The sequence below is a fragment of the Pituophis catenifer genome, unplaced genomic scaffold (assembly GCF_029215685.1).
Source record: "Pituophis catenifer annectens isolate HBS135680 unplaced genomic scaffold, rPitCat1.0.hap2 SCAF_1, whole genome shotgun sequence".
NCBI lineage: Eukaryota > Metazoa > Chordata > Lepidosauria > Squamata > Colubridae > Pituophis > Pituophis catenifer.
In genome coordinates this window covers 151,744,618-151,762,077 of record NW_027256881.1, presented here as the reverse complement: position 1 = coordinate 151,762,077, position 17,460 = coordinate 151,744,618, and the positions used below count along the sequence as shown (strand labels likewise).

The following is a 17,460-nucleotide window of genomic DNA, read 5'->3' as shown; positions in this document are numbered from 1 at the left end:
AACAATCATGCAAATTCCCCCAGAAGTACCAGAAGTGGTTGCTCCTTATCTCTAACAACAAATGTTAAAGACACATTCTTCAAGAGATATCATCCAATACACGTTAAAGATGTTCAGAACACTAGACCAGACACATTTCCCCAGAGGAAAAGTTGTAAGCCAGACAAAATGCCAGAAAGCTCATATTGAAATTACTACTAGCAGAGAGTGTTTTCGAGTACTGTGACTTTTCAGTGCCTGTACTCCTTTCCATGTATTTCTGAAATAAAAAGAACATTAGCAGGGGAAGTTCGAGTGAAATGCCATTTCATATTGTTCAACTGATTGCTTGAGATCAATTATTACCACAAGCTCTATCTGAGGAATACAAAATGTCTTTTCTGAAAAGTAAGTTGGGTATTCAAGCAACAGTGCAGAGGAAAGACCAACTTTCAAGAACAGCATAATTTGATCCTACAGTCACTTATTTGTACAAATAAAAGAAAAGACAGATTCCCCTAACAGCACTGAATTTCACAGGCATGAATACTGAATTTCAGAGAGAGTACACTTTCTTATACAAATGTGTGAAAAGACCTAAAGGCATAGACTCCCCAAAACTTACTGATAGAGGAGACAACATTTCTACTTGGTTAGGAATTTATTTCAGGGCTTTCTGACATATAATGTGAGTATAATTTGCTGCACAGTTCACAAGGCCTGCTGTTATGGGAAATCTTCAGTTACCCAGTTTTCTTCCTTAGGCAGGTAATAAAGCTTATCAAAGGCCCATGATATATATTTGATTCTTTCTACTGGAGTCTGACAAACTTTAACACGCATATAGAGTTCAGGGGGAAAAAAAGTATGACTTGTTTTTCTTCTCTTCCCATCCCTTCTTGTATACAAGTCAATTATTTTGTACAGCCTACTCATTTATAGAAATTATAGGTATATGGGAGCAACTGATTTGCAGAGGGTTAAGACATGCATATTAAACTATCCACAGGAAAAGCCCAATCAATCAGATGGTAAATTAAAGTTTTTAAAACCTTAAAAATTTGCCCCTAAAAAATTCAAATTCTTTCATAATCAATATGGGCTGAAATTTTTTTGGCCTTAAATATGAAAAAATGGTACAGTGAAACTTCATGTATAAACTTGAAATTAATAAGGAGAGTCAAAAGCCATGGCTTCCTCTTCCTCAATTATTTGAGAGAAATCCCAGTTGATACAGTAAACCAACCATGGAAACCATGGAAAGACTCCCATAAATTATGGAATCACTCTTATAACTAGGAACCATATGAAAGTAAGTACAATCCCTACAAGCCATAATGCAAGTATATAAGTATCCAAAAAAATGATAATAAAGAAGTTGTTTTCGATCTTCTTAACAGCAGTTATAAGTACATTTATGTTATCCCTTCTCTCTAAGGTTACATCCTAATTTTTTTTTCCCATGATACACTTCAAGAGCTTTCAACGTGTGAGCAAAAATGCTTTGCGTAAGCAGAAGTTTCTACTGAATCCAAACCTAATATTTAGCATGTTAACAGAAACAGGTATTAAACAACTCTTCACAATAAATAAGCACCATCACTGCTTATAGGAAGCATATGTATGTATGTATGTATGCACGTATGTATGTGCATTTATTCAGTAAACAGTCTTACATTATAGGATGTATAACGATTCTGTTTTACACTGCAAATCATGGCTTCACAGTAAATCTTGGCTTTCCAGATGTTTAATCCCTTGTTCAGGCTTACAATTAGACTAGATATTATTACATACAAAGACAGAGAGAGAGAGAGAGAGATTATTGTCCTCTGCAGTACAAATAAACCAGAGTCTTTATATAGGTATATGATCCAGAGTTTTAAACTCTTTAAGCTATTTCCTCCCATCTTTGTGATTTGAAAAATACTTGGTTACTCTGGAGACTCTGATACAGCTGAATTATTTACATATCAGCTCTCTCTAGCTTGGAACTGCTGATTGCTGCCTTTCTAGACCATCCTTTACAAAGTGCACTTTTACAAGAACACTGCATCAGTTTGTGACCAGCTCTGGACCTCCTTGACCCCACACTGTGGGAAAAATTTGACAACTGAATATACAGTACATATTTTTGGCCTTGATGTGATATATTTGAAACTACAGTAAACCTTCTTTGAAATGTTTCAGCACTGTGGAGCTTGTGGACATTCCTTCCTCGTTTCGACTTTTGTCTCCAAGGCTTCAAAAGTGAAATGGGTTGATAACCGTATAGTTCCACCGCACGGCAGTTTTTGGATGCAGCCAAAATGTACCGAATCTGCAGATAGAAGGTATGGACATGTGCAGGCAGTTTACTTTGCTTCCTTTTTGCAGAGAGTGGTAGAGAAGAAAATGTTACAAAGACAGTAATGGGAAAGAGGATGGCAAATTATCTTCAAACTGTTTCTGAAGAAACAGTTGGGAAGCAGAAAAGATGGCAATGTAGAAGTGCCTTAATCAAGAAAACTTTGCTGAAGCTATGTCTGAACTTCCATCAAAGCTTTTAATTGTTGGACATGAGATGCATTGTGCAGGGATGGTTATCATAGCAAAACAAAAAACAGATCAAGCATGAGTAAGAGGAACCAGAATCAGGCAACTCTTTTTCAAACTGACAATTTTTTTATGGAATATAAGTTATATTTGGCTTCCAATTGGCATACTGGAGGCTACATTCCAAAACATAGTAAATGGGGTCAGGACAAAATTAAAAGAGATTTCCTATTATTTAAAGTTAACCAAAAGTAAATACAGTTAACATGTTCCAATTACTGTGAAGTATGTGTAAGAAAAATACATCTGGGAATAACCCTAGGAGAGGGGAGGAAAAGCCACAGACTGGACAACTAATGTGTAAAAGATGTTTCAACCCACAGAAGGAGAGAGGATATGGGAAGCATTTTAGAATGGACCTTCCCTAGTTTTCCAGAGAGTAAAGAAAAGGAGGGGGGAAATAATTTAAGCTTACAATAAAGATGCAGTGACTACTCATAGATGTGCTTCTTGTCTGGATTGCCTTGCCAGGCTAAAGATACCCACAACGACTTTCCCAGACGTGCACCCATATGCAGGGCAGTTTTAAGAAAAGAAACAAAATGTTAGAGCTATAGTGTGCTTCATATTCTAGTGTGGAGAAAGATGCATTGGTTTTAAGTGGAACCCTGCAGATGCTTACATGTGGTTGAAAGCATCTTCCCCGCCCTTCAAACCTAAAATGCTGCACAGCACTAATAAATACACAGCTTCAGAGTGCAAAGAACACAAAATAGATTTTGTGTATATCCAATCACATATGATTATTTATTAATTGTTTATATGATTATAAATTTGATTATGCAGTATGAGAGTAGCTTAATTTAATTTACCAATAGTGAACAAAATGAAATATGGGTCTATGTAACCTCTGTCAATAGCCTTCACCTTGATATAGCTCACTTATAGATAATGAAAGTCATTCTTACTTTTTAGTAACCAAGAATAGTATAATAGTGGAAACAGACATGAGGGTTTTTTCTTAAGGCACTTTATTAAAATATATTGCTATCACTCCAATTCTTATCCAAATAGTATAATTTGTAATGCATTAACTGCATTGATATAATTTGCAATACACTTATTTATTTATTTATTTTTCATATTTGTATACCACCCTACTCCCGAAGGACTCAGGGCGGTGAACAGTCATAAATAAATACGAAGACATATAAAAGTTAAAAACTATTAAAAAACAGATTAAATAATTTAGGCTCAAAAAAATTAAAACCAACACATCCAAATTTATCTGAAAGAGATCTAAAACCCGATTTAAAACCCGATTAAAAGCCAATTTAAAAGGGAGAGTTAGGCCAGACCAGCTTGTTGGAATAGGAACGTTTTCAGGGCATGGCGGAAGATGCGTAAGTCTTGGATCCTTCGTAACTCCGGGGGGAGCCCGTTCCAGATGGCAGGTGTCCCCACAGAGAAGGCTCTCCCCCTGGGGGCCGCCAGTCGACATTGTTTGGCCGACGGCACCCCGAGGAGCCCCTCTCTATGGGAGCGAACTGGTCGGTGAGAGGCTATTGGTGGCAGGAGGCGGTCTCGTAAGTACCCTGGTCCTGAGCGATGGAGCACTCTAAAGATAGTAACCAAAACCTTGAAGTGCACCCGGAAGACCACCGGGAGCCAGTGTAGCTCGTGCAGGAGGGGGGTCACATGAGAGCACCACATTGCTCCCGTCACCACCCACGCGGCCGCATTCTGGACCAGTTGGAGCCTCCGGGTGCTTCTCAAGGGGAGCCCCATGTAGAGAGCATTACAATAATCCAGGCGTGAGGTGACAAGGGCATGAGTGACCGTGTGTAACGAGTCCCGATCCAGAAAGGGACGCAATTGGTGAATCAGGCGAACCTGATAAAAAGTCCTCCTGGCCACGGCCGTCATATGCTCTTCTAAAGACAGCCGCGAATCCAGGAAGACGCCCAAGTTGCGAACCCCATCTGTGGGGGCCAACGACTCGCCCCCAATAGTCAGAGATGGCACCAACTGACTATATCGGGACGACGGAAACCACAGCCACTCGATCTTGGATGAGTTGAGTCTGAGTTTGTTCCTCCCCATCCAGATCCGTACAGCCTCCAGGCATCGGGACATCACCTCGATGGCATCATTGGGGTGGTCTGGGGTGGAGAAAACAATTACAGGTAGTCTTTAACTTACGACTATAATTGAGCCCAGAATTGGGGTTGTTAAATCATGCTGATCATTAAGCAGGTCACCATGTGTCCATGCCCTGTTTTATGACCTTTTTTGTGTGCTCCTCAAATGAATCACCATGGTCGTTAAGCAGATGTAATGGTCAGTAAGAGGACTCAGGTTGTAAGTAAGCCTGGGGATGTCCATTGTAAGTTCAAATGATGAAGAAAGAGTAGCAATTTCAGGGGATGGAGTTAAAAGAAGGATTAGCTAGAATCCCTATGCAGCCATAAACATACTAAGTTCAACCCCCACTTTCAATTCTGTTCCCTGTATTTAACTCCAAACAGGTGGTAACCAATAGTTGAGAAGATTCCTATGCATAAGCTTTATAGCAATAAATCAATTTAATTGGACCTTCTTATGTGGACCTAGTTTTTTCATGCCTGGCATTGTGACAAGTCATAAATGACAGGTCATAAATTGAAGACCATCTGTAAATATATTGGTAATCATTACTAATTTGTGGGCCTAAAAGCATTGCATTTTTTCCCTTTCTTTGTATAACAAAAATTAAGCCAAATGAATTATTGTGCTTTAGCTTAAAGTATAAGGAAAAAAATAGTAGTAGTTCATTAGTAACAGTCAGTTTTATTTATACTGAATTTTACTATATGGATTACATCACAGTATTTCAAAGCAGATCAACAAAAAAAATCAATCAATACAATAATAAATTATATAAGTTGTTATGTATTATATAATGTGCAGTATAAGACATGTTGAATGCCTACTTGTCTCTTCAATTATAGGTAAAATAAGGCTTCATCAGAGGCTAAAAGAATATACACATTACCCAGGTGTGGGTTCTGCTTACTTTTACCACCGGTTCGCAACGGGATTGCGCACACGCCTTGCTTCTGTGCATGCACAGATCACTGATAACGACATCCGGGACAGCAGGTGGGGCCTCCAGCTGGTTTTACTACCGGTTCTTGCGAACTGGTCCGAACCGGGGGCAACCCACCACTGACATTGCCCCCATAAGTTTTCCACAAATGTCCCCATATGTATAGATACTTAAAATAAATATGGAAAGACATCATGAATTGTGGTGTTGTAAATCACATTTAGCTAATTTTCATTTTCTTTGCTTATTTGATACATTTAATTTCTTTATCTCACTAAATTCTTATTCCATTTCTCTACTTTGCACTATGCTGCTTACTCCAAAGGATGAAGGATATGCTACTATATTAAGCATAATCAAGACTTAAAATTTCAGTTTTTTAACAAATATATTAGGAGAGAGACAATATACAATAACAATGCAACTTTTTACAGGCTGAAATAATCCAACCAAAATATAGTATTTTCACTTACCCTTGTCTTCTAAACTTAAAATATACTTACATCATTCCCATTTTAAATATCAAAGGGGTCAATTTTTCAGACTACCTACTGTAAACAGAATTTCAGTTTTGCTTTGTAGTGTATAAACTCAGTACTGTAAAACAATATTGTATTTTCAGAGAATGATACAATGTATCAGTCTAATGTCATCTGACAAAAAGAGATGTGGTGAGAGCTAAAAAGACGTGCATATTTAGCTAAATATGACTCTTATACATGGTTTGGCATCAATCCTTCTATAAAGTATAAAGATTTCCCCTATCCAGTCATGTCTAGGAGGCAGTGTCATCTCTGTTTTCTAGTACAGGGAATCAGTGTTGTCTGAATACATGTCTGGGTCAAGTAGCCAGCATGACTATACAAGAAGGTGCAGGGAACACTGTTACCTTCCCACCGAAGTGATACCTATTTATCTACTTGCATTTGCATGTTTTAGAATTGCTAGGTTGGCAAGGGCTGAGGCAGAAACAGGAGTTCACCCCACTGCGTGGTGCTTGGGTCTCGAATTGTCAATCTTCCAGTTGACAAACCCAATGTCTTAACTGCTAACCACCGCATCCCCCAATCCTTATATATTGATTCTTTTGTTTTAAAAAAAACATATTTTATTAATTTTTAAACAACAAAAAAAAAACATAAGTACAAAAATACAAAAATATAAAGAAGAAAATTTTTGTGCAGAACTATGACCTTTTACACGACATATCACTACTCAGTTCTTATACTCTATGCATTTTATTTCATCAAATTCTATTATATCTGAATCTATTTTATTTTTCTGTTTTCAATCCATTTGTACCATTTCTCCCATGATACATAATATTGATTCTTAATTATGAGTAACGGTTATTTTCAGCCACTAAGACGATGCCCCAACAGTGTTCCAAAGTTTTGCCCCCAGTCAGATGGGAACCAATATATAGGTAAATTGCTGAAAAGGTGATTGGACAAACATCTGTCTGTATTTTATATTACTGCACAGAATCTTTTTGAATCTTTTCAATGAGGATTATATTTGTGCAGTTTTGATTCTGATATCTTTAATATCTATCAAGGGAAATGTAAAACTGTAACCTTGTTGCTGGTATCCTTAAGATTTATATTGACTGTTTCCTTATGACTATCATTAAGTGTTATACCTTATGATTCTTGATGAATGTATCTTTTCTTTTATGTAATCCGAGAGCATATGCACCAAAACAAATTCCTTGTGTGTCCAATCACTTTTGGCCAATAAAGAATTCTATTCTATTCTATTCTATTCTATTCTATTCTATTCTATTCTATTCTATTCTATTCTATTCTATTCTATTCTATTCTATTCTATTCCAATATATATTTGGAAATATATTTGGTTACTTTTATTAACAAGAAACATGATAAAGATGAACACCGGTTTGAAAGGAGAAAGAGGATACGTTTTCCTGAAATGGTCTAAAATGGGTGTGGGGGTAAGATGTTGATCCTTCCAACCACAGAACATATAATTTTTATCTTCAGATAGTGTTTCTTTACCAGAGGCACTTCTGGCTAGGAAAAATGTTTTCAGTTTCTGCTTTTAAATGGAGGGGAAACTACCTAAAGGGGAGTTGAGGATTGCTATTGAACTAGAAAATTTCGACAAAGCCTTGTACCAAGTAGAAATCATCAGCATTTATGGATAATGACTGAAGTGCTCTTTAACAAGATGAAAGAATTAAGTATTTCTGCAAATCCAATTCCACTCTCAGTGGAATAAAATTCAACTTACCACACTTAAAATGCAAAAATGAAGACTCATCACATAACTATCAAAAAGGCAGGAGGAATTTTAAACACTTTGAAATAAAAGTATATAGCTATACAGAAATAGATATACTGTAGCTATACATAGATCTATGTACATTTATAGACATGCACACTCCAACACCATAACTATAGCAAGCCACAACTATAATGTTCTTCCAATATAAAGTATAGATATATTTTAAATCACCTTTTGCCTCTCCCTTATTCATCTTGTATGCACTAAACTCTTAATTTAACGCCCTCAGTTTACACGTTTTCAGGTATAATATCTGATCAAACTTCAAGACATATCTATTGTATTTGAAAGAAACCCAATGAGTTACATATTATTTATGTTGTTTATATTATCTATACAAGTAACGTAATTTGTGTCTATTCAGGTTATGAATAATTATGAACAATACAACTCAATTCAATCAATCAAATGTTTATTTTGATCATTAGTGCAGCATAGAATAAAAGCAAGAAAAATTACACCTATTTCAATATATTACTATAAAATTAGAATCCTAGCATATCTATTTAAAATTTGTAATATTAAAAATAAGACTATAGACTGAAGGGTAACCTCTGAAAGACATAACAAAACAAATAAAGATATAGGCAAAATGAAATAGGATTTTTTTAGTAAGTTTATCTATGTTCAGTACGATTTATCTGTTTGTGAATTCTAAATGCTACTAAATAAATTTTAACTGCTGCCAGGCCAAATCTAGTCACATTGTATATTCTATAGTAAATAGTTCATCTGAGAGAAAATCAAGAAAAAAACTTTCATTATGGTCTATAACACATGTCAAATAACAGAAGAATGAAAGTTTTCGATTGCATTGATAGGGATAGTGTTAAAGAACAGGTGTAGTGGCCTTAATAGTACTAGTGAACAAGAATATTTTTAATGTCATTTTTATTAAAGATTTTTACATGAATAAAAATAAACATGAACAAAATATATATTTGATTAAAAAAAAGAGGAATTAAAGGGGAAAAAAAGAGAAATGAAAGAGAAAAATGTACAAAAGAAAAAAATACTTAAAGCAGGGGTGTCACCTTAAACACGGCGGCATCACGTGATGTATCGGGACTTTTTCCCCCTTTGCTAAACTGGGCGTGGTCATGGCCAGCATGTGACGCATCCAGCCCGCAGGCCGGGAGTTTGGCAGCCCTGACTTAAAGAAACTCTTCCAAACTTCTTTGTAGCTGTTACAGAATTAGTATCACTCCTCCCCACATTAAGATTACATCACACAGTTCACTTCTACACATATTCAATCCATTTTTAATTGGCAAATTCAGAAACCATCAACAGTTTCAGCATAAAGTCCATAAAGGGTTTCCAATTTTTGTAAAGTACTTATTATCTTATCCCTGATTAAACAAGTCAATTTTATATTATTTTCTTTCGCGCAGTATTCTGTTCTTATTAATCCTTAGTTTACTATTAAGATATTGTTGTAGAACCTGGTTTCCTGCCTTCCTCCTGACAAGATGCCCAAAATATATTTCTTAGTACATTTCTTAACTTTTCATTTCTTATGTTAATGCTATGCGGCTAGATGTTTAATTTATTTAATTATTTCCAAAATACTTAAAGTAAACAATATGCCAAATTTAACTAATCCTTAATCTATTTTAAATTTTCATAATTTAAACTCTACACAAGTTTATCACTTTAGATTAGTTTTAAATCCTTATAATTATATTTCACTTTAATCTTGTCCCAAATCGTAGGAACACTCACTAGGTGATGTAGTTGCTCTGCAGTTTGGAAGATTTCTGTAGCTGAAAAAATAATTATATTCCAAAAGTGGGGTTTGGATTATGCCAGTGACTTTAAAGCAGGCCCCACCTGAGCCTGAGAAGTTCTCTAGTTCCTGCAGGTTTCCTCATGAGAATAAGTCTTCTAGAGAACACGTGGACAATCCCTAGGCTTTTCCCTATCCAGAAAAGTTCTGTTGATCTGAGCACACCATGCAATCACAGTCTTCACCTGAACAGTGTCTCCACTCCTCAGAGATTCATCAGCTCGCTATTTCCACACACACCCCACCTTCAAAATTTCTATGCAGACATGGTCTTATATGCCTGAGACTCTGTAAATCTCCCATTAAGAGCTGTGGGGAGTAGCACATCAAACCTGGCTCTGAAAAGGCTCATTGTTCTACACAGGATGCTAAGGTAATTAAATATTTGCCCGGTTCCCATTTGGATCTAGTTATATGAACTAGCAATGGCTGGAATATGGCTGACATTATTCTAAAATTCTACATCTAGGACCCTTTCTCTAATAATTCTTCTGGCCTGAGTACATTCCAAATGGAGTAGTTGCTCAAGTGCAAGTCATAATGGATATGTTTCTTCAGAATTCCTTGTTGCCATGAAGATTAAAATTGGTCTGTCGGGACCAATGGAATAAATTCTGATGGGAAAAAATTAGCATTTGAGCCAAGTGAGTTTTAAAAGCTGCACTGTTACTTCCACTTTTTGTTACCCAGTATCAGTGTTCCAGAAAACCCCAACTCCAATTAAAACCTCCGAGGCAAGCATTTTCTCAAAATTCCATTTATTAGAATACTGGCACATCTGGGAAAACCCAAATCTGACAATTCCGGGTTTTCCCTCGGTAAATCAAAATCCCCAAATCCATCCCCTGCACCCATCAGTCCATCACATTGTCCAATCACCATCCGTCCCATCTTGAGATATCACTCCAACCACTCCTTCTCTAGATGCAGGACTTCATGACCTTGACCGAAAAAAAGAATGCTATTTTATCTAACTACATTCCCTCTACTAAATCCCCCCTCCTACTTTCCCACACACAAGAAGGTGGCAGCGTGGAAGCTTCCGGTACTAATATGGCTTCCAAAGCCATGGAACAAATATGTCACCCAGCTTTATTTCTGAACATCAAATTGTTCACCATATTCTAGGTGTTTGATTTTTTAAAAATCCTGCATATTCAGATTTAATAGACATTAAGTTTTCATGAGTATTCCTTCCTTCCAATCGGTCTGTTGACTAGTTGTTTTTGCATATTTCAAACTGAAATATACCAAAGGTTTCGATAACAAAACTAGATCGGAGATTTCTTGTAAAAATTGGAAGAATTTGCTATACAATGCACAGTCATATGGAAATGGCTTATCCCACAATCATCCCAGGGTCATTTATTCCCTTTTCCTTTTCTAAACTTGATTTCAGGGCAGTACGTCATGCAAACAAGCTCTATAATATTTTTCTTCCAATTAATAACAATGATAGTAACTTCATCAAATAAAATGACCTGATATGTAAAATAACTATTCCATGACTTAACAATTCTGTGCAGGAATAAAACCAAATACATGTTTGCTCCAAAAATAAGAATTGCAAAATACTGCCAGTCAGATTAAGACAGTGCACAGATTGATTCTGACTCTCAACACATCAAACAGTTTAAATTGTGTTTCATTTTCATTCAGAGAAATAAACTGAGATCTCCAGACCCCTCTCAACAATAGCCAGAAAATATGCTTAGATATCTGACAACAGCATTTGAAAGATATCCAACAGGAAGGCCTCCTCCTCCTCCCTTCTCCTTTTATTTTTTTGTCGGAGTAAAATGAGCAACAGAGATGCCAAAAATCATCTTCATGTTATTCTTTTTGCTAAACTGCTTCAACAGTTTTGAAAGCTATAAAATGAAAAACACAATGATTGGTTTCTTTAAAAAAAAGAAAAAGAAAGGGGAAAGGAAGGGAATATTACTATTTTTCTGAACAATTGGAATGGCATTAAATTTAGTAAATTACTCTACAAGTATGTAGTGTCTCAATAGATCAGTATTCAGAAAACTGAAATTTAGATATATTTTTATTCACTGTACATCTAATTTAGCAGCAGCCTGTCATCTCAACACTCTTAAATTCTGTCTCCTCACTTTCTCTCCAAAACCCAGCTCTTCTTTCAGACTATAAAACCTGATAGTTGTAATCACTTTACAATCATGGTGGAATTTAATCAGATCATGAAAACTTAAAATCTAACCCTTTATTAAATAGCAATGCCAGATTTGGTAGCCCAAGAAAATAAATACAATTATTTACATTATTAAAAATTGCAGATGCTTAGAATTTACATATTAGGCAGCAATTGTCCAACAGTGGTTCAAACATTTAATCTTAAATATAGATTATTTTTTTCAATACATAAGAAAGAGGCAAAAAAAAAAAAAACTTACCACCACCTCCTCCAAGAAGACTTGAATTAGCTGTGGGGGGAAAAAGCAAAAGAAACCAAAATTATATTTCCAAATAGCCAACCTTACAGCACATTCTTTTAGAACTATAGGAAAAATAACATTTTTACCCTGTTCGCTTTCTGCCTTGATACAAGTCTTTTAGGAATTCCAAAATGATGTACGAAGTAATATATTGCTTCTCTTCCAACCCAGCATGAAATGAAACCGATGTACTAAATTCATCTTATTAAAATCGCCCCGACCATCTTTTCCCGCAAAGCATGGTAGGACTTGTATTCTAACTACATCAAAACTTGCAGGGGGAAAAATGATTAAAGATTCCGTATCAGACAAAAACCTTACATCAGGGCAGCCTCACAAATGGCAAATAATAAATGTAAACATAATAAAATATATCTGATAAACTCACACGTTTTCTATTTCTATTTCTATTTAAGAACTATGACCTTCATACATGTGCATACACTCATAACACTAAAATATTATTTATTTATTTATTTATTTATTATTAATTTAATTTGTATACCGCCCTTCTCCCAGAAGGGACTCAGGGCGATGAACAGCCAAAATTAAAAAACATACAAATGCAAAAGTTAAGATAATTAAAAGAATTAAATCACTGGCTACCCAATTTAAAACCCCAAATCCATAAAATTTAAAATCCCAATTAAAAACCATTTAGGCTATAAATATAAAATATATATTTATTACAGGAGCATATATCATGATTTCACTTTCACTTCCATATTATTGTATACAAGAGTTTTTGAACATTTTAAATCATAATGTAATCCCTAAATATTCATAAAAATCTCAAACTGAAATTTTAAAGTATGATAATAGAGAAATATATGAGAAAACTACTGGAAACCAACTCTGTTAATAATACTATGAGTTAGTATAAGTATAGTATAGCATAATATAAAGTTACAACAGATGCATTTAATTTATCTATCCAATAAATCCCATTATACTAATAATCCCATTATTTAAAATAGTTGCATGTCAAGGACCTCAACAGAAATCAGAAGTGTAAATTTGCTGGACCTATCAACATCTATTTAAAAGGTAGACACTAGAGATCACACAGAGTTTAAGGAATCATGGTGACAGTGTCAGATAATGTAGCAAGATATTTTTCCAGAACTAATACTATCGGGGTACCTGGTAGATTTTGTTTGTCAATAGCATTATTACCCAGAACGTGTTGGAAGAAAAATCCAGTTCCAGTTCCAAGCCGGGAATAAAATAGAGGCTGATTGGAAAGAAAGTTGGTTTATTGATGAACAGAACCACCAACAGCATGTGATTCTGGGACAGCTGACAAAATGGAGTTGAGAGTGGGTGGGTTTTATACAGTGGTGAAATCCAATTTGTTTTACTACCAGTTCTGTGGGAGTGGCTTGGTGGGCATGGTGTGGCATGGTGGGTGTAGCTTGGTGGGTGTGGCAGCGGAAGGATACTGCAAAATCTCCATTCCCTCCCCACTCCTGGGGGAAGGTTATTGCAAAATCTCTATTCCCATCCCACTTTGGGGCCAGCCAGAGGTGGTATTTGCCGGTACTCCGAACTGCTCAAAATTTCCACTACCGGTTCTCCAGAAGCTGTCAGAACCAGCTGGATTTCACCCCTGGTTTTATATCTTCTTTGGGCTTTGTATTTGAGCTTCCTGTTCCTGTGTAAGAATATGTCCTTTAATATTCTAATGGATGTTGACAGATTTCTATGGGGTCATGACTGGCTCTATAGGCAGAAGGGGAAATGCAAATCCTAGGTGTTTGAGTTAATCTTATCAACATAATTGTTTATCTGGAGTTTCTGTCTGGCCCAGTCTTTCTGAATGGATTACCAAATCTGCATTTCTATAAACTGACCTCCTCAGTTTCTGCTTGGGACAGGGAGACTGGTGCTGGTTCTGCCTCCCTCAAGGTTTTTTTTTTTTCATTTCTCCTTTAGGGGAAATATTCTATCCTGCCTTTTTAATATTCCCCACAATTTTTCATTCTCTAGGAGGATGTGTGGGTGCTGACTTTCTACAAATGTCCTACAACATCTTGCATTATCATTGTCGGACTCAAGAACTCTCCTTAGATAAGGAAGAGATTCAGAAGACGCCTCCTAGAAACAGGGCACCTGCCAGGGATCAACCATGATACCAAGCCAACAATGTTTCCACTGTTCCAGCCTTGGTTCTAGCAGAATGTGACCGAAACAGAGCTTTCCCAACCTGCTGTCAAAAACACTGATATCTAAAGAGAAACAGTGCCAAACAGAAAAGTGCTTGGCTTGACAAGAATGACCTGCTGAAGAAAGTCAGCCCTAATTAGGCCCAGTGAGTTCAGATGAGTCAGAGGCCATTGGTATTTAGGAAGCAATTTAAGCTTCGTAATTATGTTGGAGCAATGCCAATCCATGAAGGTCTCTGTAGATTTCTCTTCTAGAACTTCTAGCTGCCTTGATTTTTCTTTGAGATTTAACTTTTTATCTTTGAACTTTATCACTTTTGCTGCTTCTTGACAAACAATTTGCCTGGTTTGTTTGCTCATGATTGTTTGAAACCTGGAATAAATTTACAGTGTTGAGACTAACCAGGTGTATTTATTAAAACCTTAAACCATGTAAAAGACTACACTTTGCAAAACGATGAAAAAGGTTCAATAAAAACACAATCCCTAACTTCAGTCTTGCAACCCAACCAATACTGTTCAAAAGGAAAAAAAAGGATGAAGTAGAAAAATGGCTAGCCAAGCATTAACCTGGAAGCAAAAGTAAATCATTGTAGTACTGTTGCTAAGAAAACAATATGGATGCATCCATCAGAATTCAGATTCATGTCCCGTCCCATCCCCCACACACATATATAAATGCAGGTAGAAAGAGAGAAGCAACTTCCTGAAGTTGTTTTTTTCTTTGACAATCTATACAACCAGGGAATCTTGGCAGTTCCGACATATTCTTTAGGGGATGTGCAAATATTAGCACCTCTTTATTTCCTGGCCAGGGATGATAGTGAAAACAGCAAATTCTCTCCTACAGATTTGCATTAGTGTCCTGATGTAAAAGATATGCTAAGGTATGCAGCTTCAAATACAGTTTAAGAAAACTTGGAAAATACTTATTTTTGTGGCAAAGAAAACATAACTGAATGCTTAATTCTAACGGTTCCAATTTATTCATCAAATATTAAATTAACATTTGGGACAATGCAATTAAGCAAAGATAGATACAAACGGGGTAACATATAAAGAAAGTCCAAATTGTAATACTCGAAAGTGACAGATATGCAAATTATACAGAGACAGAATCATTCAACAGCTTTAGCAAAGCCTAGGCATGCCTTCCAACAAGAACATACAGTGCCAAACTCTTTATCTAAGACTATAATCCAAGCTCTCAGATATAACTGACAGGAAATTGGATTCTTACAAGCAGCAATCAAGCCCAAACACGAGTAATCATTTGGGTTAAAACTACATTGAGCAATGTAAGATGAAAAACAACAACAACAACCAGAAGTATTTGTACTAATGAAGCTAAAAGGGAAAGGGAAAAGAGAGATACTTAAAATATTAAGCTTTAAAACCACTAACAATAAGAAATAACTCAACCGTTTTAGAAAATGTCTCACAATGAATTACCAAACTTTGTTCTCCAAATCCACAATGCATAATTTTACAGGGAAATATTGCAATGGGTCAATCTATATTTAAAAAAAATGTCACCATGTCTGAATCAAGGTTGCCCCTCTGAAACTGGGAGACTTTCTTCCACTGGTGATGGAAGCAATGCCAATGGAACAAGACAGTAGGCCAATTATTTTCACCTTCCATTCCTTTATTTTGCATAAATCAGAATAAGTCTGTATAAATCATGTTAGCAAAAGTGCCCTCTTGAATTCATTCTTCAGTAAAACAGAAGAACTGCAGCAGCTCAACTTGTATAGCTGCTTTGACATTAACCGAAGGATTTCTGAGCACTAGGGAAACTAGTGAAATAATGCAAATATAAAAAAGGAAGCTATTATAAGATAAATATGGTATATTTTTCACAGAACTATTTGACATTGTTTTTAAAATGCATATAAATTGTCTAAACATTTATTTTATTTTAAAGCATAAGTGAAATAGCAGAAAAATACTTCAAGAGCATTGCTTGTGTTACTGATAAATTATCAGTTTACTGTTCTGTACCTCCTTCACATTATCATCAAATGGCTTTTATCTTTTAGAAAAGAAAAGAAAAATATGTTACATTCCCAGCTTTGCCTTTAACCATCTACTTCCAAATGAAATGGTTCTATATCTGATGTCAAAAATAGTTTGTTTTTTTCAAAGGTAATATGAAATTTTAGAAGATTTCATCTCAGGAGAAATTGATACATAGTACAGTAGGAAAGGCCCTGGTAAATAAACATTTCATCCCTGTTTCTTCTTTGCTAGTGTATGTATCAGACTACCTCCAGCTAAAAAGAGGAAAAATCACATTCTCTTTTATTTTTTATTTTTTTTAAAGTTTGAGTCTATTTCTCCTGTAGGGGAAATATTCTATCCTCTCCAATAAGATTGGTCTATTTCCCCACAAAGGAGTAGAAAGGGCTGATTTCCCTGGTCACCTGTCTTAATGCTACACAGTCAGAAAATGGTGCAATAGAATTTATTTCATTTTTATCACCTTTTTTCCTTTTACCTCCCAATAAGATGAATGGGTTGTGGAAGTCCTGTCAGTCTTATATGTTGAGTTACAACATTCACTATCAAGCATTTTAGACCCAGGTAGGAAGTTAAACCCAGATAAATGGATTCAAAGCACTTCTTGGAGAGGAGAATACTTACGCTTACAAAAGTCATTTAAAAAAATACAACACACTACTGTTGAGAAAATGATTAGAATCCATACTCTATGTTTAACATTCAAAAGACATATTTCCTATTTTCCCCTTGCAAACAATGTTTTTTCCCCTTGCAAACAATGTTTTTTTAAAAAAAACATTTTTATAAGACTAGAAATCTAAAGATAGCAACAGTATTCTAAATAAATATTTTTAAAAAGAATATATTTTATTACATTCAGAAAAGAGGAGTGTCGGCTTCAGGGAATAAAGTATGGAGGTACACAATTTTCTTGTCTCTCGTATCCAAATATAGTGACATATCACCACTTGACTAGAGAGTAAATATAGCAATTCTAACTTCCATCTCCAGGTTTATCCCTGATTAACTGTAGACTCTTAAATTCCAAATATAAAGAGCATAATGATTTATTTCCTGCAGCCAGCTTCCATGTCTGAAGGAGGAGTAAGACTCACCATTTCCTACTTTCTTACC

At 35.6% G+C, this 17,460-nt stretch overlaps 1 protein-coding gene across 1 annotated transcript in view; it reads right to left on the bottom strand.

Moving 5' to 3' along the window:
* MACROD2 (mono-ADP ribosylhydrolase 2) overlaps nt 1-17,460 on the bottom strand; it is a 1,150,264-nt gene that overhangs the window by 960,603 nt on the left and 172,201 nt on the right. The window contains exon 4 of the mRNA XM_070956490.1: nt 12,116-12,145. Within this exon, the coding sequence (XP_070812591.1) occupies nt 12,116-12,145 (30 nt within the window). The remainder of the gene's footprint in view (nt 1-12,115; nt 12,146-17,460) is intronic.